We start from the raw sequence: 22,435 nt of genomic DNA, 5'->3' as shown, positions 1-22,435 counted from the left end.
CCTAAAACAAACTTGAGTAACCAATACAGACCTCAGAGACGCACAGGGGTAGCTGAGTCCACACACATCCAGACGGCCTTCTGAGGCCCCTAGAAAAACTTGCAGGAACTAGTCCAAGCCAGCTTCATCTCTGATTTTATCACAAACACATGGAGAGGAAGTCAAGGCACCCGACAAATGCGCCCGGGCCTTCCCGGGCCTGGCATTTACCAGCCCCTTCAAGAATTCACTGTTGGGGTTGGGGATTTAGCTCAGTGGTAGGCGCTTGCCTAGCAAGCGCAAGGCCCTGGGTTCGGTCCCCAGCTCCGAAAAAAAAAAAAAAAAAAAAAAAAAAAAAAAAGATTCACTGTTTACCAGGCTGCAAACCACCAGCAAGGAGACTGAGAGGGGAGCCCTGCCAGCTCCGTCCTCCTCAGGGGTCCTGCCAGGAGGGAGGCGCTCTGGGTTGGGGGTGGGGATGGAGGCTGAGAGTCACTCCTGCCAAGACAGCCAGAAGCAGGGCCATACAGTCTTGTTTGCTTTTCTGAAATGTATTTGCTTTTGGGCTTAATTTCCAGAATGGCCTTGTTCTCTCCAAGCTCATCATTGGAAAAAAAAGATTAAGCATCCCAGATTCAGAAGAAAGGAAACGACTGATCAGTCTCAAGAAGCCCCGGTGAAGGACACCACCTCCTTTGCCACCCCACATTCCTTGGCAAATATGCACAGTTGAAAGGACGGGCAGACAGACAGACAGACAAACAGACTAGCACAAAGGCAGCAGAACAGATTTCTACGAGGTTTTTCAATGGAAGTACAAATGTTGCCAAGTAAAGAAAGTGACGTTCAACCCCCCACTGAAGGAATACTTGAGTTTCTCACAAATATTTTCACACACAAGAATTAGCTTTCTGAAACCCCTCTTCTATGAACTTATTTAAATTTTATTTATTATGCTTGTGTGCGTGCATGTGTGGGCGCACATGCACGAGCTCCTGTCACACGGGCATGCGCATGCGTGTAGACAGGTCCTATGGCACGTGTGTGGAGGTCCAAGGACAACACACAGGTAGTCAGCTCTCTCTCTCCACTGTGGGTCCCAGGACTGGAACTCAGGCCGCCAGGCTTGTGTGTAGCAGGCAGTGTTCCCCAGTAAGCTACCTCACTGTTCCTAAAACCCTTTTTAAAATCCATAGAACTCATGTTAAAAATCAAACACAATGAACCAGACCTAGCAGCTCATGCCTTTAACCCCAGCATCTAGAGGCAGAGGTAGGCAGATCTCTGTGAGTTAAAGGCCAGCCTGATCTACAGAGTGAGTTCAGGGCCAGCCAGGGCTACATGGTGAGACCTTGTTTCAAAACAAACAAACAAACAAACAAACAAACAAAGAAACAAACAAACTTGGCACATGAGTTTTGTAACCACAGCATCAAGAGGCAGGGCCAGGTCGGTCCCTGTGGCTCACTGCCCAGCCAGCCTGGCCTTCCCGGTGAGTTCCAGGCCACTGGGAGACCCTTAACAAAGGCGGACCGTGCCAAGGAGTGACACAGAAGGTTGTCCTCTGGCCTCACATTCTGTGCGTATATGTGTGCTCACACCTTCAACACACACGCATTAAACCAACATGAAAACTGTTGCTTTAAGATAATATTTTTTAGGCTTATTAATTTTAGGAGTTTGGGGGAGGCATCAGATTCCCTGGACCTATAGACCGTTGTGAGCCACTGTGTGTATGCTGGTGCTCCAACCTGGGTTCTCTGGACGAGCAGCCAGTGGTCCTAACCTCTGAGCCATCTGTCCAGCCCCATAAAAACGGTTATGAGGGTTAAAAGATTTATTTTCCTTAGCATTGTGTTTTAACTTTAGGGAGCGTTGACTGTGATGGTTCTCTTTCTCTCTGGCTTCTCGACTTCATGGTTTTTGGTCTTGTCCTGTCTCTGCCAGGGTCATGAACACGTAGGACCTCTTAAATGAGAGCCTCCATTTCTGACCTGAACCAGCATGGCCCCAGGTAGGCCATCTCCAACACCCATGCTCTAGCCCTCGACCCTGGCCTGTTGCAGAACCCCACAGTCCCTCTGACAGGATGCCTTCCTGAGCCCTATCCTGTCTGCAGGGAGGGTTGTCCAATTCTATCGTCAGTAGGCTGTGGCCAGGGAGACATGGCCAATGTGTAGCATAATCAAGGAGCAGACATCTCGTATTGTGAGAGTGAGATCCAGGACCCAGCCAGGTCGGATTAACTCATCTTGCTCTGCTTGGCCCTTGGCTGATGTAGGAAAACTCTGTGCCCTGCAATGCAACCATGTGACTCGGAGTGGCCAGGCAGGTCCAGAAATGAGGACTGTGAAGTCTGTTACCGGCACCCAGGGTCCTCCCTGTGATGGCAACTGTCAATCTCATTTGACCTGTGCATGTCAGTGCGGTAAATGAGCTTTCGTAAGGACCAGTTAAACTGTGGGAGTGTGAACTGGGAAGTGTGGGGGGTGGGAGGCTGGCATGGGTGCTGATCTCAGGCTTTATTATTAACCAGGCCAGGCCCTGGGTAATGGAACCATGGCTCACCTCCTCCTCACCCTCATCACTGACAAGGAACTCGGGCTTGGGGGTGTCAAAGATGACCACATCTGCTGTCATTGTCATCCCGGTAAAGCTCCTCAGCCTCCCAGCCTCCGTTTTCTCACTGTGACTGACAGCTACCTAATACTCAGAGTCCCTAAGAAGATAAATTAGATGGTAGGTGCAAAATGTTTAATCCTGTTGTAAATACAGTACTTGTGTGTGAAACAACACACACACACACACACACACACACACACACAGATGTTTACCCTGGGGCTTGTTTGACTATGCCACTTCCACAGACACCATGGAATTCACAGGCATTATGTGGTTGGTTCTTTATGTCACACTGGTGAGGTTTGGTCTTGTGCTGTCTTGTAAGGCTCAGTGCAGGCCCCAAGACCTGGCTGTCCCAGAGAGTCTGTGTGTTGACCCAATTGACACTATGTGACCCTGCCCCCAAGTAATTTCTGACTGGTAAATAAAGATGTCAACAGCCAATAACTGGGCAGAAAAGTCATAGGCAGGTTTTAGGGTTCCTATGCCTTGGGAGCGGGGGGGGGGGGTCAAGAGAGAACCAGGGGAGAGAGAGAAGTGGAGGAGAAGTCACCACGAGTTAGAGTCCTCAAGAAAATATGGCCCTGAGGGGAAGGGAAACTTCAGTCAGGATATAATATGTGAAAGAAGAATTAAAAAAAGAAAGAAAGATGGATTTTCTAGAGAGATATAATAGCATATTTACCTCTTCTTTTTGTTATAATAAAAATATGACATTCAATGTGTTGCCTTGATCAGTTTCTGGGTGTCAGGTTAGCAGTACATGCAAATGTTTGTGCACAGATCTCTAGAACCGTTCATTTTACAGCACAGACAACACCCATAAAACATGGATTCCCCAGCCCTGGATAACAGCTTTGCTACCTTCTGAACCCGTGAGTTTTAACTTCTTTATATATCTCATATGATGGTGTGATTATTTGAATATCGGACGCCCTCTCTACCCCCACCCCAAAGACTCGTGCATTGAAGGCTTGGCCTACAGCTGGTGATGCTTGGCCACACCTCATCAGTGGATTATCCCGGGGCTAAATGTTCTACTAGGGGTTGTGGGAATGTCTTTGAAGTACATAGCTTGTCGCTAAGCTCTTACTCCATTTTTCTCTCTGCCTCCTGTACATCATAATAGAGTGAACGACTTTCAAATACTCCCCCATGATGTTCTGCCTCACCTAGAAGGGATAGAACCTATGATGGGCTGAAAATCCTGAAGCCATGAGCCAAAATAAAACCTTCCTCCTCCTTAAAGTTGTTTCCCTCTGATATTTCATCACAGTGATGACAAACTGATTCATTCAAATGAAATGACATGGCAGTTGTCCTTTTGAAGTGGATTAACTTAGCATATGCCTTCTCAAAATTTATACTTTCCTTAGCATATAACACTGAACTTTCTTTTCTTTTCTTTTAAAGGCTTTATAATATTTCACTGTATGTGTATAAACACTCACTCACCAACCTCATGGACATGAGGTGACATTTCGTGGTTTTGACTTTTATTTCCCTAGATGTTGAGTATATTTTCATGTGTAGTGTAGATTCTTCGGACATATGTCTTTTCAAATCCTTTGTCCATTTAAAAAATTAAGTTATGTGGCCTGCTGAGCTGAAGTTCTTTATACATTGATGATATTACTCCCTTGTCACATGTGACTTGTGGCAATGTTTTCCCAGTCCAAACATGGGTCTTTGACTCTGTGGATCACTGCAGACTGTTTCGTAGGATTTGCAGTTCTCAAGTTTAAGGTGGACCCTTCCTTTTTTTGGGTCTGTGTTGTTGTGTCATGTATGAGCAACTGAGGCCCAATCCAATGCCCTCTGCACCCTTCCTGTGTTTTCTTCCAGGGTTTTTTTGTTTTTGTTTTTTATCATTTAAAAAAAATTAATCTACTTGAATGTATACGGGCGCTTGGCCTGCATGTAAGAGCCCTGCACGTGGGCACTGCTGGGAGGGGACCAAAGAGCATCTAAATCTGGAGTGACAGGTAGTTATGATCGGCCGTGAAGGTCCTTGAAATGAAACCTGGGTCCTCTGGAAGAGCAGCCAGTGCTCTTAACCTCCGAGCCATCTGCCCAGCCCAGGGATTTACAGCTTCAGGTCTTACTTTCAGGTTTCACTTTATTAAGAGTAGGTGTTTGCATGCTGCCCAGTGAGAGTCTTCTGCATGCAGACCGCAGTTTTCTCAAGAACGTTTGTTGGGAAGCCTGTCCTTTCTCTATGATATCATTTGGTGTGGCTAGCCATATACGAGACGATGTATTTCTAGCTTCTCTGTTCTGTTGCAAAAGTCTACCTATGTAGCTAATGTGTACCTTTGTTTAGGCAGTACCGTGGCATCCAAATTATGATGCCTATTTGTACGACATGTTTTCTTTCTGAACCCCCGACACCTGGTGGCTGGTCCTCTCATTTCAACGTACCCTCTCCACTGCTACATCCACTCTAAGCTGTTCTCCCAACATTCAGTCCTTTTGAACTAGTACTTTTTCTTTTCTTGCTTTACACATTCCCAGCCACTCTCTGTAAACGAAATTGTTACACAAAGGCAGCGTGAACCCGGGGCTGGTGTTGAGACCATCTGAACCTCATGGTCATCCTTCAGGCCGCAGACAAGTCTGGAAGGTCTGCTTGGGTCAAGCTCCCAGGTACACACTAGAATAGGGCACTTACGAGACTAGCCGCCTCTTGTCCCTTGGACCTCCCCACCTTTCTTTGCTGTTCCTTTTATGGTGAGAAGTGTGGCATGGCACGGCAAACACCCCAAGAGAACCCTTCTCCACGTTCACACTGGGATGCACCCCGATGAAGTCATTGAGTGCAGCTGTCTCATTCCCCAGCAATCTCACTAAGGCTCTCTTTACCCCACCCCTGTGCCAACTGAAGCGGTCTGTAAAAAGCAAAGAAAGGGTAGATAAAGCCACAACGGCTGTCAAAGGCTGGATCCAACTGCCAAAGCCTTCAGAGACTCCCTAGCCCCACCTACTTAAGACATGCAACGGAACTAAATTTATCCACACCACTCCCCCGCCTGCTTTTCAGAGAACTTGTTTCCTGTGCCTAGAGCAGACGTTCTCAACCTGTGGGTCTCAGCCTTCAAACAGGAAGTCACCTAAGACTAAGAAAACTCAGAGATTTGTATTACTATTCACAACGGTAGCAACATTACAGTCAGGAAGCGGCGGCAAAAGTAACTTTGTGGTTGGGGGTCCCCGCAGCATGAACTGTATTAAAGGGTCACAGCATTGGGAAGAGAGAATCATTGCTCTAGAGATTGCTCTGAGGGGAAGGGCTGCTGCTGTCTCTGCCGGGTGCAGGGTTAAGCAGTCTCTTTCCAGCGCAGCATGCTCTCTCCTCCCTACAGGACTCAGACTCTACTCATCCCCTGAGGTGCTAAGTGTGGAGTGAGGGTGTACGTAGCACCACCAGTTTAAGCTTCTCCCCAACCAGCTTACTAAGAAATGAGGCGGTGAGACCCGGACTATGGTTATTTTATTTGGCTTTGACAATTACTAGGGGGCAACACCCAATCTACTCGTTCTAACTGCTGGCCTGGCTACTTCTCTTACCTTTCATTCTTCCTCCTTCTCCCTATCCTCGTTGCCAAAAACCTGTGGAGACTTCCTGGGAACCACAGCTGTGGGAGGGGAGTAGGAAGCCGTCATGAGGGGAGATGGACCATGAGCATGTGGTCAGGAGAGACAGCAAGTATCAGGGGTACACAGGTGGGGAGACAGCCAGGCCTGCGTCCCCCTGGAAGAGTAGATTAGGGGTTACCCCTCAGTAATTGTCAAAGCCAAATAAAATAACCATGGTCTGAATCTCACTTCTTTGTAAGCTTTGTAAGCTAATCAAGTTTAAATCGGCTTGTATGAGTTACATGAGGGCAAAGAGAGAATCCATCTACCCCTTTTACTAACCTTCTCCCAGCTTTCAACCCTGCAATGTGGAATGTGGAGGCAAGAGCTTCCCAATATGACCCGAATGTCTTGGAGCAGAAGGTGTGTGGTCAGGTCTTTCTCCACTTGCAGAAGGAAACCCCGCTAGGCTAAGGGACAAGGGAGCAGACCCGGTGGGATCTGACCAGTGGTTTCAGTTACTATTGTCTTAGCAAAACAAGCATTGGTAAGAGCCTGCCTTCCATGACCACCTCTAGGGCTTTGGTTTATCTAGGAAGGAGGAAGTTGCATAGATGTGCTTTTTAAATGAGCTGGTAAGCTACTGTTCACAAATTTGGACACATAAGACCATATAGGGTGGCTTTGTAAAAGAATTCCATTTCCTAGAGAGGGCCCACGGAGCCATGAAGACAAACCGATGTTTTTTTCCCAAAGGCAACCTGTGTTAACTGATACCTGGGATCACCTGAAACCTTGCACCCTCCCAAAACAGTGATTCACCTTCCTGCACGTCCAATAAAACCAGAACTCAACGTCAGACATGATACACTGTTCCTCACACCTCTGAGTTTTGGTCTTTGATCAGAGATGAAGCTCAGAGATGAGAGGTGGAGTCTCGTGGGATTCCAGCACGGATTACTGACAGCCAGATCACAACTTTTATTTCTTAATCACTGTGACTCACCCCATCTCTTATTTGTTCTTAGGAGTGTGTTCTCCAGCCTTGGGCAAACCACTTCCGTCTCAATGTCTGAGACAGAGATAACCGGAGGGAGTGCTGGGGAACGCACCCACAGCGGATGCCTTTCTCCTTCCTCCAAGGCAGGAAAGGGAGGGTTGGTAAGGACTTTGGAGGAGTCTCAAGGAGACTGACGGTCGGTTTTTCCACCCCAAGAAAAAGACCCGACATGGAGATATATGAAGAAATCTACTTCCTATCACAAAGAAGATTAGATTTGTGATAGGAGCTGCTTAGTTGTTTAATTCCGTTTTCCAAGCCAAACGGATTTGGGAGACATCAGCAATCTAATCTTTACATTTCTTTAGTATTGTTGGATTGTAGAACGCTCCTCTTGCACTCTGAGCACCCTTTTTTAAATCCTGACCTATGAACACAGGAGCTCTGTCTTCTGATGCAAAGAATCAAGGCACCTGCCACAGACACAGAGCTGTTTCAAGGAAGCATGTAGGAGATCAGTATGTGGCTGCTAGACCCTTCCCATTCAACACTGTCACAGCATGTCCTTATTCATGAGGAAATTGGGATTTGCTGACTCCAGTGGTAGTTTTCATAGATCAACATTTAAAACCCAAGGGTTCTCATCTGCTATTCCCAGCATATCTAAGACATGTTTTGACGGGAAGGTAAGAGCATATGTTGGTGGCTTTGTGTTATACATGAAGCTCACAATTAAGAAATGACAGCCCCTTCGATAGGGTGATGGTTTTTAGATTTGTGTTTCTAGAAGCAGTCCTAGTTACCCTTGCTAGGCCATGTCACCAACATTCCTGAAAAAATGGGAAACAAGAAGGCTCGATGGAGAAGAGACAGGGTCAGACAAGCCTGTCTCCTAGAACTGATGGCTGGCTGGGCCTATTTTCTCAATCAACAGGCATAGTCATACTCTGTCCTGAGCTCGGGTTTGGATGTAAGTGCTGGACCTGGCGTTGGGGGAAACATCAGTCTGCTTTGGGTTGTGAGAAGCGAAAGTGCTACTCTGAACATTAATTCTGCTCTCCTAATGAGTGAGGAATTCGGTGGTAGTGTCTGGGTCTGGGGACCAGAAAAACAGCTTAGGTGAAACCCCCCATGGGTACTGATATCCCTCAACTGAGAGGATTAGATAAACAACCTCATGAACTCAGCAGTCTTCCGAGTACCACAGGATACAACCAAGAGCTTACAACCAGGAGTTCTCACACACTCAGCCATGGGTCAGTGATGGTAACGTTAATGGCTTCTGTTTTATTTCTGTGTTATCCATAGAGCTAAGAATATTACAAAAGTGCTTTCGTCAACTGTCATAACCCTGAGAAACAGGCACTTTAACCATCAACTTCTCTGGCACACCGACTTCCTGTATTTGGTGATTTGGTAAGCAAAAGTCACTGAATCCTCCCTGTCCCTCACTGAACAACAAAGCCAGACAAATCTGGGTGACCCCTATTCCAGGATTCAAACTCGTATTTTCACTAGTTCTCTGAGGTCTTTCCTTCCACAGGTTATGTTCTCAGGGTCCTAGCCCCTCAGCCATCAGTAGATACCTTCTCTCTGTTATAGCCAAGAACATTTATGGAACATGTAAGGAGAAGCAGACGGCACACTTAAATATTGGTGTATTGGCTTAATCATCCTTCCCGTCCGTGAGGTAGCCATTGGGACTTTTGTTTTATATTTGAGAAGACAGAAGCTAACAGAGTGAAGGGTCCTCAAACTCAATTCTTATTCTCATCCATTGCTGGGGAAATGGAAATGTGGATTCAGGTCCCAAGAGGGGTGAGGAACAAGGAAGAGAGAATGCTGGTAGTTGAGGGCACCAGAGGGATGGAGAGGAGAGGTAGGAGGGGCGTGGAGCAGAAAGCTGTGAATCTCATCCTATCATTATGGGGAGATCCTGGCCCTCCAAGGACCAAACATCCTGACCCTTCTGCCCTAGCAGCACAAATCTGTCTTCCATGTTGCCCCTGTGAAGGGTCAATGTGCATATAGTTCTGCTCACTGGATAATGGGACACACTTACCCACCCTCTGCCTCTCAGCAAAGTATAGAAGGCAGGAGAAGACACAGGATAGAGATAAGGGATGGAGTTACTCTGCCCACCTCGTACCCTTGGATGAGGCACCGAGTCCTCTAGCCTACAGATTTTGCTGTAATGAAGGAAAGGTGTCTCCTGATGTCTGAATTGCTGGGGGACCTAGCCTGTGGGAAGGAGTTCTCCAGGACTGGTAAAAACCCATGTTTGAATCACGGAGCCAGCGTCACCCAGATTCTCCTGGTTTTGTTGTTTAATGGTCAAGAATCTCCTTTCGGAGAATAAGTCATTTCTCCTTGGGGAAGAGGCAGACTTCAAGGGTCAGGGTGCCTGATGGGGAGCAGAGCATGGGCTTGCCCAGCCCTCTCCTGGCTCTCTTGGAGGGGTGTGCCCTGCTGTTACAGAAACTGAACTCTCATCTCCAGCTTCCGCTCTCTGGGTAAGACCTGTGAGACAGTGGCTTGGTGCTGTGATGTAGGGTGAACTATTGACAAGCAGTTTATGGGATACTTTTCCCCATAAACCAGCTGGTCTGGTGTTCGAGGTGGTGTTTTCAGGCTCCACTCTTGTGTCTCTCAACAGTAGTGAACGTTTGACAAGGAAGAAGGAAGGCCTATTGTGTCTTCCAAAGCTCAAGAGGCAACTCGCTTTCCTTTTGTCTAAGGCCTTAGAGTTTAAATGTTATCATCTGTTCGGAAGAGAATAATAACAGTGCACCCTGCGAGGGCTGATGGGTGAGGCCCACTGTGGTTAATACAGGTGAAGTAAGAGTGCTTAGCATAGCATCTGTAAGAAACCAATACACAGCAGGCATCCTTGGCTCTGGGGGTAGCACGCTTGGGAGGAAATCAGAGTCATTTATGCGGACCTGCTTGGCTGGGTCCCTCTGTATGACTCCACCTCCCTCCCTGATAGTGCTGCAGTCCTTCATTTAACAAATCTCAATTGTTTCTTCCTCAAAGCAGAATCTCAAGTTAGGAAGGACTTCAAGGAGATCCCCAGGACTGGTAAAAACCCACATTTGAATCATGGAGCCAATGTCACCCACATTTTCCTGGTTTTATTTAATGGTCCAAGGTGGCAGCTGTTTCCTGAGGCTTCCCCCAGAACTGAGGGTGTACCGAGGTCCACTTAGAGGAAAGGCACCCTAGGGCCTCACCCTCTTAAGCCCTGACACTTGCAATGCACTCACAGCAGGTGCGAGCTGGTCTGGAACCCGCACACAAAGCCCTACCCACCCAGCTGCAGATCCTGAGCCACGCACCGGGATGCACAAGGATTCAGTTCCTCTTCTTCCAGACAATCCGGGGCCTCTGACAAAGAGGAGCCTTAATTCCTTTCTATCTAAAGCAGGGGTGATAACATTTGTCTCGAGACAGCTGCAAGCGGGGGATTATCACTGACTATATACAAGCCTTCATGCGAACTGTCAATATGGTTGCACATGTGCTTTCCCCTCCAGACCGAGCACACAGGAGGCACCTCCCTAGAGCTCTCACAACAGCTGGCTGCCCAAGGATAGCTCTGAGGCAGCCAGCAGGGTAAGCAGGAAGCCTGAGCCACCTCCGCCTTACAAAGAAAGGCTGCCTGGATGCTCTATGACCAGAGTTACTATTAGGGTCACATTGCTTTCTCTTAGGCCTCTTTCCATCATTCACAGCGTCTATTGAGAGATGTTTGATGTATGATGCGCTGTTCAACGCATCCTTCCCCTGAGATGCATGTGTTGCTCCAGAAAATGGGAAGAAGTGTCAGTGGAGATCTGCCACCCTTGGCTTGTGATGACCCAAAACCTGATATGGGGACGTCATGGGTGGAGAGAAAGGCAGGCATTGAGGTGGTGCTCACTGCACAGCCCAGGGACAGAGGCTTTAAGATTTCGCAAAGTCAAGTTGACTATAAAAGCTTGGAAAACAGGCCAACTTTACGTTTATTGATAAAGTGACTGGAAGGCAGACGGAGGGAGGAGTGGATAGGAGGAGGGAGGGGAGTAGCAAGCTCTACTCAGCACTGTCTGAACCTTTCTGACAAACCTGTTGGTTGCTCAGGAAGGGCAGAGCAGCCCCGTGCTTTCATGCAAATGCCAGGAAGCAACAGTTTTTGCACTGGCTTAGCTTGCATCCAGACGGATGGCAAAGGAAGGGAGACTGCACGCTTGACAGTCAGTCTGCTACAGGGTACACTAGTGCCCCTGTCCCCTCCTCGGGGAGACACACCTATAGAGAGACGAGACAGGTACAGTGCCGGGCACACTAGTACTCGCCCACTTCTAAGGCTGCCCATAATGGCTACTGTCTGTCCCGAGTGCCACTCTTGGTCATATATGCTGTTTTTCAGAATCCAGACGCATTCCTGGCAGAAACCCTGTCTAAGAAGACCCAGAGATATGGCTTTGTTTGGTTCTCAAATATGCTGGAGAGCCCCTCACCCCAAGATTCCAAATGTCCAGCACAAAGATGTTCACGACCCCAGGGTCAGCCTTGGAGATGGGGGTGGGGTGGGGTGAACCATGCTGACTTGGAACCCAGGAAAACAGTCAGTTCCTAATCCGGGTTCACAGGCACGTGACAGAGTGGGGTGGTGGCATCTGCATGCCTCCGGTCTGAGCTAGGTATCCCAACAAGGGTCAGGAGGCTCTCTATGGATGAGGGAGTTACTTAACCCAACCCTTTCAACCCACAGACTCTCCTGAGGCTGAGTGGCCGGCTCAAGTTACACAAAGCAGGAAGGGGCAGAGGCAGACAGCTGCAAGACAGAGCAAGGCTAAGGAGCTGCCCTTTGCTGGGAGACTGGACGTTTTCAAACGGTTTGGGCATCACCCGGAAGCTCACTTTCCACACCCACTCCCACTCCTGCTGGAAGAAAAAAATAGAAGAGGAAAACTGCTTAAAACAACAACGAGTAAAAATAAAAAACAAGTCAGAACCGGATACCCAACAAAGGCTGTACGTGGACCCCTGGAACTGGACCACACTGGTGATGTCTCTCCCAATTTGTATCCTCTCAGCTCTCTGCCGACCTAGGGGCCCAGACTTAGAGAGTTGCCAGGCACCGCCTGGATAGTTAGATGCCATAATAGATGAGAAAAAGCAAAGTAACACACGAGTGGTGGTTCATAAAAAACAAAACAAACAAACAAAAAAACCCAACAACTCTCCCCCCACCCCCCACACATGTTTTAAACAATGGGATCTACTTTACTGGTTGGTTAAAAAGCCCTTCCTTGTACACAAGAATAAAAATCTAATGAAAGTTTGTAATTTTCCTCTAAAATTTGAAAAAAAAAATTCTAGCATGTTTTCAAATTAATGTAGAAGCATCTGTGGAAGTGCTGTGGATCCCCCCAGTGTACTTGGACTTAAAGGGGCAGTGATCTAAATAAGCAGGGGGGGCAGATGCTCCATGTGGGAGTGGGAGGCTCCCATGATGAATTGGGCGAGGACAGTAAGAAACAGAAGGCGGGCTTTCTGGCTGAGTGGTTAGCAGCCCGGGTCCCTGGGGAAGAGTTGAGCTCTTCCCTGGAAGACCCTGGAAGGTGTTGGTAAGGGAGCAGGAAGCCTCTGGGCTTTGTTGCCATCCCAACTGAGATGACCTGGCCTCTGGGACCAGAAGCCTGGACCACACTGACTTGCCTGAGGAGGACAGGAGGAGGAGTGGGCCACCCAGACAGTGCAATAGCTCAAGTGCTGGTTCTGGGACTGTGGCTAGAAAACCTCCCTAGGTAAATCTTGGTTGTGGAGGCCAAATGACTCCTAGTTCTGACACTGACTGTGGGCCTTATTCAATGGGCCTCATCTCCATACTCTACGCCATTCAGGATCAATCGGCAGTTGGTGCCGATAGCCCACTGTCAACATTATCGCTGTTTTATTAGCTGGTGATACCCACAGATACTTGATTTACCAAGTTGTTCTTCTCTGGGCATCTGCATTTTTAAAAAAAATTTCTTACCATTACATACATGTCTCATGCATGTGTTTCTTTCTGCTACATATCCACATGGTTCCCCTATTATGTCCAGGCTCAAATGGTTGCACACAACATACGTGAATAAATGACTTTTGCACAGATGAATGTGTGAGGTGACACAATTGCTTCACACACATTTGGTATTTAGGAAGCAGAGAGAAGTAAATGACAAAAGATGAGTTCTACAAATGAAACACCATGAGGCCTTAGGCTGGGTGTCTACAGAAGGCAGACACTCTACCTGCCCCAGGTCCCCGGTCTTAGTGAAGATGGTGAGGCTTAGGAAGGAGCATGAGTCACAGCGGCCTCCCTCGGAACTGCAGCGAGAGCATCTGGGTGCTGAGCGGGACAGATGCATTTGATCCTCTTCCAGCTTCCCGAACCTCCTCCCCATCAAGCAGAGTAAAGAAAACAGGCTTTGGCTGTTTCTGTATCTGATTTCCAGGCACAGAGATGCCCACGCTTCTCCCCACCCCCGTCATAGCCTAGCCCAATGGGATTAGACTATTTTGCAGTCTAATCTAAATTCATTTCTTCACTTTGAACTCACTTTCCTTTGTTATGGCCAGATGAGACTGACAGCCCATTTTATCATCGTTATCTCCCCGACTCCCCGCTCCCCTCCTCCCTCTCTTCTAGCTCTTGTGTAACTCAGACCAGCCTTGAACTTTGAGCAGCTGAGTCTAGCCTTGAATTCCCCGATCCTCCATCCTCCCACCTCCATCTCCACAGTGCTGGGACCACGGGGTTAGCCCCCGCCCCTACCCCGGTGTAGACAGTGCTGGGAATGGGCTGCATAGGCTAGGCTAGCCCTCTATCAGCTCAGCCTCCTCTGTGCCCCTTCTTCTTGGTAGATTATGATCTCTGTGCCATAGGTAAGAACTCCTCTGCCCAAACCCATGGTTACTGACAGGATTTGGGTCTGTGCTCCAGTTTGATATATATATATATATATATATATATATATATATATATATATATATGTGTGTGTGTGTGTGTGTGTGTGTGTGTGTATATACATCTATATATATATTTTATAGTGGGATATAAATATATAGTGAGAGAGCTTCCGTTAACTATGGCAGTGTCTGTATTACTCTTTTTGAGTGTCGCTGTTCTGTTTTTTTTTTTTCCTCTGTAGCTCTGTCTTCTGTGTCCCATGATGGCTAATCTTCACTACCCCTGCCTTCCTTCCTAAGCATTTACCTCACTTTCAGAAAGCCATTTAGGTCCTTCCAAACCCTTCTCTCCTGTCAAGACTCACCTCCATCTTTTCTTTCTGTTCCATTCCTCCCCCTTCAACTCCTCTTTCCCAACCTCCTACTCCCAACGGTTCTGATGCAACGAAGCCATGACAGTCAGTGGAGGCCATGGCTTACAGCACAGACCCTGAGGTCGGAATCTCAGAGACCCACTCCTGCTTGTCCCACTGACTCAGAGCTGAGCAAGACCAGCTTCACCCTTATGACCCGGTACAACCACTCCCACTGTGGATCTGACGCGAGGCTATCTTATCTTATATCAGTGCCCAGCGCATCTCAAAGCCTTCATGCCACCAGCCAGTGTTCAGACTCATTCACACAGCTTTGGGGAGAGGCCTGGCATTTTAGTCCTTGAGTATATCCACCAGGCATGGCTTGACTTGCTGTGTGCCCCACCTTTCTGAAAAGGGCAGCATTGTCTTATTGTGTTTTATATATAGTGGCTTGCGGTATTTAGGTCCAAATGCATTCTAAAGCATACACCCAGATTCAGACTTAAAAATAGAACAGGGCTTAAAAAAAAAAAAAAAAGAATGCCACACTTTCCCCGTATAATGAAAGGTATTCTAAATACCACTTATAAGACATCAAACATAGATGGCCTAATTAGCCCCTTTACTTCTGGTGGAGCATCTGTTAGGAAGAGAGATCCCTGTGCACACTGAAATCATAAAACAGCCTGCTGCCTCACAAAAGGCACAGCTTTGTGTAAATGTGACTAAGGGTTATTAAATGCTCCTAAATGAGCTACAGAAAAATAAAACATCTACTTAAGTCTCCACCGACTTGAAAGATTTTTAAAGAGAATATTTGTAGCTTGAAAGGGAAGGGCTGGTAAACGATAGAAAAACTGGGAAATAATCTTCCTCGTTTAGAAGAATTGTGGCCTCAAGTTAATAAAAAAAAAGAAAGAAAAGAATAATTGTGGCTCCCGAGACACTGACATTTGCTCTCGTGTGACAGATATTCTTTATGCTCAAATGTCAAAAGGCTCGTGCCCCTTTTTTATTTTAGAAAAAAAAAAAAAAGAAAGTAATTTGTTCAGAATTTGACAAGCTGTTGTAGTATCCTACAGTTTCAAGGTAAGGTGGGGGTCTGTAACCCACAGCCCTAGGGAGGGGGTGCACTCAGTCTAACAGACTCCTCCTGTGCCTTCCTCAGGCTGCAGTTAAAAATGGCGTCTACAACATTAAATGAGTGGAAAAGGCAAAAGAAAACTATTTCTTGGCATGAGGAATCACACGATGTTCAGATCTCAGAGTCTATCAATAAAGTTTTATTGAAACGCAGTCGTGTGCGTTTCTTCACATTTTGTCTGTGACTAAATGATAGCAGCATTGAGTGGACTTGACACACGGCTTGACTGAAAAGCTGAAATAATTATTCAATCTGCCTTGAAAAATCAGCCGATCTAAGCAATAGAAGCCACCCTCAGACCCCCGGGGGAAAAAAGGAACTTACCTGATTGAGATGGTATGGATAATTGGTGAGACACCAAAGCCCACAGTAGCTGCATCTGAATTCATCTCTTGGCCAAGCACTGTGCTGCTGAGATCAGGTAGGTCCAGGCCACAAGGTCACATAGGGAGATGACAGAGAGAGAAAGAGAGAGAGAGAGAGAGAGAGAGAGAGAGTAAGCAGCTTGTCCGACATGAGGGCTGCTTCCATTTGTGAGTCTATGTAATGGGTGAGTGTGTGTGTGTGTGTGTGTGTGTGTGTGTGTGTGTGTGTGTGTGTGTGTGTGTGTGTGTGTGTGTCTGTGTCTGTGTCTGTGTCTGTGTCTGTGTGTGTTGGGGGGTATGGGTGGTGGGGTGCACGGTGGGGGGTATGGATGGTAGGGTGCAGGGTGGGGTGGTGGGGGGTGGAGTAGGGGGTTTCTAGAGCATTTCTCCCTCTTATGCAAGCAATTGGATTAATTGCACTTGCTGCACAGAAAGGGAAACGGGTAACTGGTATTCAACAAGAAAAGAAATTCCAATCTTATAGTTCTCTTTACTCTTCATCTGCCTCTAAGTGTGTTAAATGGTATAGTGTGTGTGTGTGTGTGTGTGTGTGTGTGTGTGTGTGTGTGTGTGTGTGTGTTTCTGATAGCCTAAGCTGGCCTTAATCTTACTATGTAGCTGAGGCTAGCCTTGCACTCCTCCTGTGTCTCCTGCTTCTGCCTCCCAAATGTAGGTAATTTAGGTATGGACCACAATGCCTGCTACATTATTTTGTTTTATTTTTGAGACACAGGTGTTGTTGTATAGCCCAGGCTAGTCCTGAGCTCTCATTTCTTCTGCTTAGCCTCCAGAGGACTGAGATCAGAAGCATATGCCTTCACACCTTGCACACTTCGATTTTTGAATTCAAAGTTTGCAAATTATTTATTACCGAGAAGAAATCCAAATCATATATTGTAGATACTAGTCATGTGTCCACATAAATAAACACGTTTAACGTCGGGGAAAAGTAAATCCTATCGTGAAGTTTTCAGACTGAGTTTCAGAGGCAATCAACCTTCTGAAATCTGAGTATGCAGCTTGAGAGTGAATTAGCTGGTGAAAGGTGGCTCTAAGTTCTGCCTACTACCCATTGTTTAAAAAAAAGTCTCAGGCTAGAGAGCTGGCTCAGGAGGCGAAAGTGCTCGATACCACGCCCGAGTTAAATTCTTAGGACCCACAGCTCCTTTCTCCAGATGACAGACAGACAGACAGACAGACAGACAAATTTTGAAGATTTAAAAATAAAAACCAAGTGAACTAGCTGGGCAAGGGTCGTTTGCCAGGTCTCACCTACCAGCCAGAGTTAAAACAAAACAAGCAAAACACCCATAAGAGCTAACAGCTCTCAACTGGCCGACTCCGTCTTACAGACATTTTTATCCCAGTGTTAATTCAACTGGGCGAAACGAGGTAGACAGGTTCTAGCTTGGCAGCGAATGAGACTATTTACATAGGGGAGATCACAGGCGAGGCTGTGAGAGATGCTGATGCTGTAGACACAGGGCAGACCCGGAAGGATGCTGTGAAGACCTGTGAGAGGTCATATTTTACCTCAGTGACATCACTGCGAGGGCGTTTGGCTGCCTTGCACACCGGACTCTGGGAAGCGATGAATAACCCTTTAGACCTGGGTCAGCGAGAGCTCATGTCTTCCACAGATTTCTCTTTGGGTTAATGGAGGCTGTTTTCCCAAAGGCCTTAAGATGCCTTGCTCAGTAAGGGACAGCAAGTTCTCAGATGTTCATTGATTTATTATTACCAATTACTAATTCACAGGTTAAATAAATGAATACATGCATTATTAAATATATGTATTAGCAGCCAATACATTAGTATACACACATGTCATAAATATATAGTAATAAAATATATATTCAGATGTGTGCTACATCTGTACAAAATACCTGACATGAGTGTATTTAAGATAAAAGTAAAATATGATTCTGTGCTTCTAGAAACCCTTCACTGGGGCTGGAGAGATGGCTCAGTGGTTAAGAACACTGGCTCCCCTTGCAGAGGACCCAGGTTTGATTCCCAGCACCTACATGGTGGCTCAGAACCATCTGTAACTTCAGTTCCAGAGGATCTGATGCTCTGCTGGCACATATACTCAAACAGGTGCACACACTACATATAAATAAAATAAATAAACCTTAGGAAGGAAGGAAGGAATCAAGGAAGGAAGGAAGGAAGGAAGGAAGGAAGGAAAGAAGGAATCAAGGAAGGAATCAAGGAAGGACTACAGTAGCATACTTAGGTTTGCACTGGGCCAGGTAGAACTCTCTTTAAGTCTCCCAAATGTAGCCAGGCAAGACTTGAATAGGAACCACGGGAAAACAAGTCATAGTCAGCTGCTCAACCAGTAAGGTAAGGAAGCTGGAGTGCTGTTCAACTCATTGTTCCTAATTCATACTCTAGGCTGAAATCTTCATTGTCGACTTTAAAGTATGGACAATTTAGATTTCTGTTTTTGATGCATAGTATCTTTTTTTTTTTTTTCTTTCGGGGCTGGGGACTGAACCCAGGACCTTGCACTTCCTAGGCAAGCGCTCTACCACTGAGCCAAATCCCCAACCCCTAGATTTCTGTTTTTAAAACAAAAATACAATTAACCGAGAGCCAAGCGAGCCGGCATGAATCTTCCCCATTTATTAAGGCCCTGTAACTATACCCAGAGGGCTGGAATCAGGTCGGTGAAATTCAGAGCAGGTCACAAACGCCCAAGGTGGGAACAGAGGCAGAGAGGGATTGGCACTGCGTGAGTGCAGGAAAGTTGGGGAAAGTCCAGGCCTCCCTTGTGTGGCAGCTTAGAGACGCCATGAGAACAGCTGTTTTCCTGGTGTTCTGGTTTCTACCGGCTTTCACAGCTAAACGCGCATGCAAATAAAAGCCGAGGAGGAGAAAACGCCAAGTACAAAAGCCCTACAGTTTTCTGTCCTGTGAGCTGAAATGTAGGTCAGCTTGTTCATTTCTCACTCAAGTGTGCATGAGTGAGCGCAATCGCACGAGTGTGTGTGTGTGTGTGTGTATGTGTGTGTGTGTGTGTGTGTGTGTGTGTGTGTGTGTGTGACACACACACACTCTTCTTTCCTGGCTCACATCAATCACTTCCCATGGCATCCACTGGAAACACAGCAGGCAGGGAGTATCTTGGCATCAAAACAGAACAACTGTCGTTCCTACTTCTTATCGCATCTTACAAACAAGCCCGAGGAATAGTCACAAGCATTAGCAAAAATTGCTCTACTGGGATTCAAGCATTTCCTCAGCGTTTTTTTTTTTTTTTTTTTTGGTTCTTTTTCGGAGCTGGGGACCGAACCAGGGCCTTTGCGCTTCCTAGGCAAGCGCTCACCACTGAGCTAAATCCCCAACCCCTCCCTCAGCGTTTTAATGAGAAGGACTTCCAGCTAACACACAACTAACTACTCCTTCCTCAGCCGGGACAAAAAGCAGAACTTGGGAAGTAGGGTCTGAGTCCCTGAATGAGGCCAGCACGGGGACCTTAAATTTCCAATCCTTAACTGGTGGGCTTGAGGGTGTTGTCTTACCCGCTCTTTCACGGTGCTATAAATGTACATGAAGATGACTCTTGGGATCCTTGTCACAGTGAGTAAAAGTGACCCTTTCACCGCAGTTCCTTGATGGTAGCAGAAAAGTGTGGAGAGAGATGAAAGGATTGGACGGGCAGGAGGGTCATTTTGATTCCTGGGAACAGAGGAAAAGAACATTTAAAACTCGCTGTTTCAAAAGCAACAGGAAGGTTCTCTCTGGTTCAGATCCTCATTGGCTTTAACAACCTGTAGAGCGGTGACGCGGCGAGCACTTGTTGAGATTTTTATCCTCCTTGGTAGCCAAGGTTATCTTACATCTTGGGCTAATTCACTTTTTTGAGGAGACAGGGGGATCCGTGTGTAAAAAATATACAAAACAGAAAAAAAATATCAGTGAGCTAAAATATACGTGTTTCTGTCTTGTAGCTCTTGGTCCTTCCCTCTGTCCTCTGGTTGTCTGTTGACATTATTTTCCTTTGCGATAGATTGTCTGTCACGTGTTCACTGTTTAAATGACAGAGGGATGTGTGCAATTACTGCCAGTATTAACTTGGTGATGATAGCCATCAAGTCACATGATCAGGACCCAGGCCAGCAGAGGTAACCAAGAGCTTTTGGGTTGAAGGGAAGAATCGACAAAATTGGGCCGTTTAGCTTCTGCACAGCTTCGAGTTCCTTTAAACCAGCTGACTTCTCCACTCCTTCAAGGTCACTGAAGTATGAATCATTTACTGGACGTGTAACAGCAGAGCCCCTAAGAATGAGCGCAAGTCACAGAGCAAGAAGGGGAAAAAGACCAGAATGGGAGCAGCCCTCCCTCTCCCTCAAACCTGAAAGCGAAAGAAAGGAGAGCTGACATCGCCCTTCTGCTGACCTTCTCCATGTGACCCTGAGTTCTCAGCCATGCTGTTCTAGAAAAGGAGGCCGGCTTTCCCAGAAGTAACTACGCGGGCTCCGAGTAAAGCTTGCTTTCTTTAGGAAAGATTCCCCTCCAACCGGCCTGGCCTGCTAAGTCACTATGAGTTAGGATTTTGACAATGGCCTGGGATCTGAGGGAGGAGGAGGCCTATAGCCAACAAGGTCGCAAGAGTTGGCATCAGCCGAGGTTTGCTCTGAAGTCATCCAGGAAGAGAAAGGGACAGGGCAGCAAGCCGGGAGCAGAAGTGCAACCCGGCTGCCTACCCAACCGCTCTGTTTCTCCAGGTAGCTCACTTGGCAGAGTACCTGCCTCGCATGCACAAAGCCCCAAGTACGTATTACCACTGAGTGGTAGTCTATAATTCCAGCAGTCAGGAGGAGGTAGAGGCAGGAGGATCAAAAATTTAATGTCATTCTCCCCTACAGAGTGAATTTGAAGCCAGCCTAGGCTACAGAAGATCCCGGGGGCGGGGGTGGGGCGGGGTGAGGGTACAAATCAATTTTGTCATTTTGATTTGATACTGGAAGACTAGGCCAGGAAATTCTGACACATTTTCCCCATCTCCTCTTTCTTTTTCCTAATGTTTACTTTTCCACTGAGAGTTGTAAGCTTTCGAACTTACTGCAGCGCTTAAGAGAGCGAGATGCAGAAGACGACACCTGCTTCCCATCTGCCTAGGAAATAAATGACTCACAGGCCACTGTAACCAGGCCTTGAGCTCTGGTCCTCCAGGTACTGAAGTCTGGGTGTAGGCATCAGATTTCTGAGCTGGTTTCACCCGCAGAGGGGATAAACCATTTGGGACAGAGGAGTGGGGGACCCTGCCTTCCCTCCCGAGTCACAATGCTAGGGTTGAGCTGGAGGAAGACACAGAGGTTTGGAAGCTGGGTTATCACATGATGAGAGAGGGAACTTCAATAAAGGTCCTTTTAACCCAAGCCAAGAGTCACTCAATACCTGCTTTCAATCTGAAGCAGTCCTGCAAAGGAGAGACTAAGTAGAGTGTCTTTGAAGTCACCCCCCTTTCCTATAGTCACCAGGGATACTAGCTGCTATTTCTCCCCACTGCATGACTGGCTAGAACTTGGCAGCTCTGTCTTCCTCGCAGCCAGCAAAACCTGCCTTTAGGAACAGGATCAGATTACTTTCCCCTGAAACTGAAAATAATACTAATCTCTGGACCTAAGCATAGTTTGAGAACCGGCTGGTGGCGCAATGTATGCTGGGTAACCAGTGATACCTTTACAGGAATCTGGGGATGATTGAGAGTACCTTTAAGTCAGGGTACGCACATAGTGCTCTACAACCGCACCAGCCCCTTCAGGGCTCTGAGAATAATAGTTTTAGACCAAGCCTAACACTCTAGAGAGACGCTCCAACATTATGCAAAGCCCCCAAATCTGAGTCTCTGGGCGGCATAGGACAGACGGCCTCCAGCAAAGCTGGTAGGCAGTAGAACACAGTGTGGCCACAGCAAAGACCATGTCTCTTCCTTGTATTTCTCTCCCTCTCCCTCCTTCCCTCCCCCTCCTCCCCTGTGTGTTCCTACACGTGGAGTTCAGAGGTTAACATGGAATAGCAGGGGGGCGGGGGCCATGTTGTTTCTTAGGTGCCATCCAAACCTTGTTTCTCGACTCAGGGTCTATCACTGTCCAAGGATCTGCCTATGTGACTGTCTATCTCCCTTCCTAAGGCTGGGATTACAAATCTATACCACAGGGCTAGAGAGACAGCTCAGCGGGAGAGTTATAGCTAAGCCGGATGACCTGAGCTTCCTCCTTGAAAGCCGCAGTGAAGGAGTAACCTCAGCAAATTGTCATCTGACCTTCACACCCATGTGTGCACATGCGTGCATGTGCCTCCCCCGCCACCCAGTACATGGAAAGTAAATAAATACCAATGTGTGATGTGTGGCTTTTTCATGTGGGTTCTGGGGTTTAAACTCAGGTCCCCATGCTTGCAGGGCCTGCACTTTATTGACTGAGCCTAGTTCCCCACT

General features: G+C 47.1%; 1 protein-coding gene across 2 annotated transcripts in view; it reads right to left on the bottom strand.

The window, feature by feature from the left end:
- Slc44a3 (solute carrier family 44 member 3) overlaps nt 1–22,435 on the bottom strand; it is a 77,021-nt gene that overhangs the window by 9,982 nt on the left and 44,604 nt on the right. The window contains exons 11-12 of one of the 2 annotated variants that reach the window (XM_032897397.1): nt 19,515–19,671; nt 15,944–16,027 (exon numbers count right to left, since the gene is read on the bottom strand). In XM_032897397.1, coding sequence (XP_032753288.1) covers nt 15,944–16,027; nt 19,515–19,671 — 241 coding nt within the window. Of the gene's footprint in view, nt 1–15,943; nt 16,031–19,514; nt 19,672–22,435 lie in introns of both variants that reach the window. The other variant, XM_032897396.1, reaches the window with a different exon arrangement.

Source organism: Rattus rattus, chromosome 3 (genome assembly GCF_011064425.1).
Source record: "Rattus rattus isolate New Zealand chromosome 3, Rrattus_CSIRO_v1, whole genome shotgun sequence".
Classification (NCBI taxonomy): domain Eukaryota; kingdom Metazoa; phylum Chordata; class Mammalia; order Rodentia; family Muridae; genus Rattus; species Rattus rattus.
The sequence above is the reverse complement of the archived record's forward strand: the minus strand, read 5'-3'. Positions and strand labels throughout refer to the sequence as shown.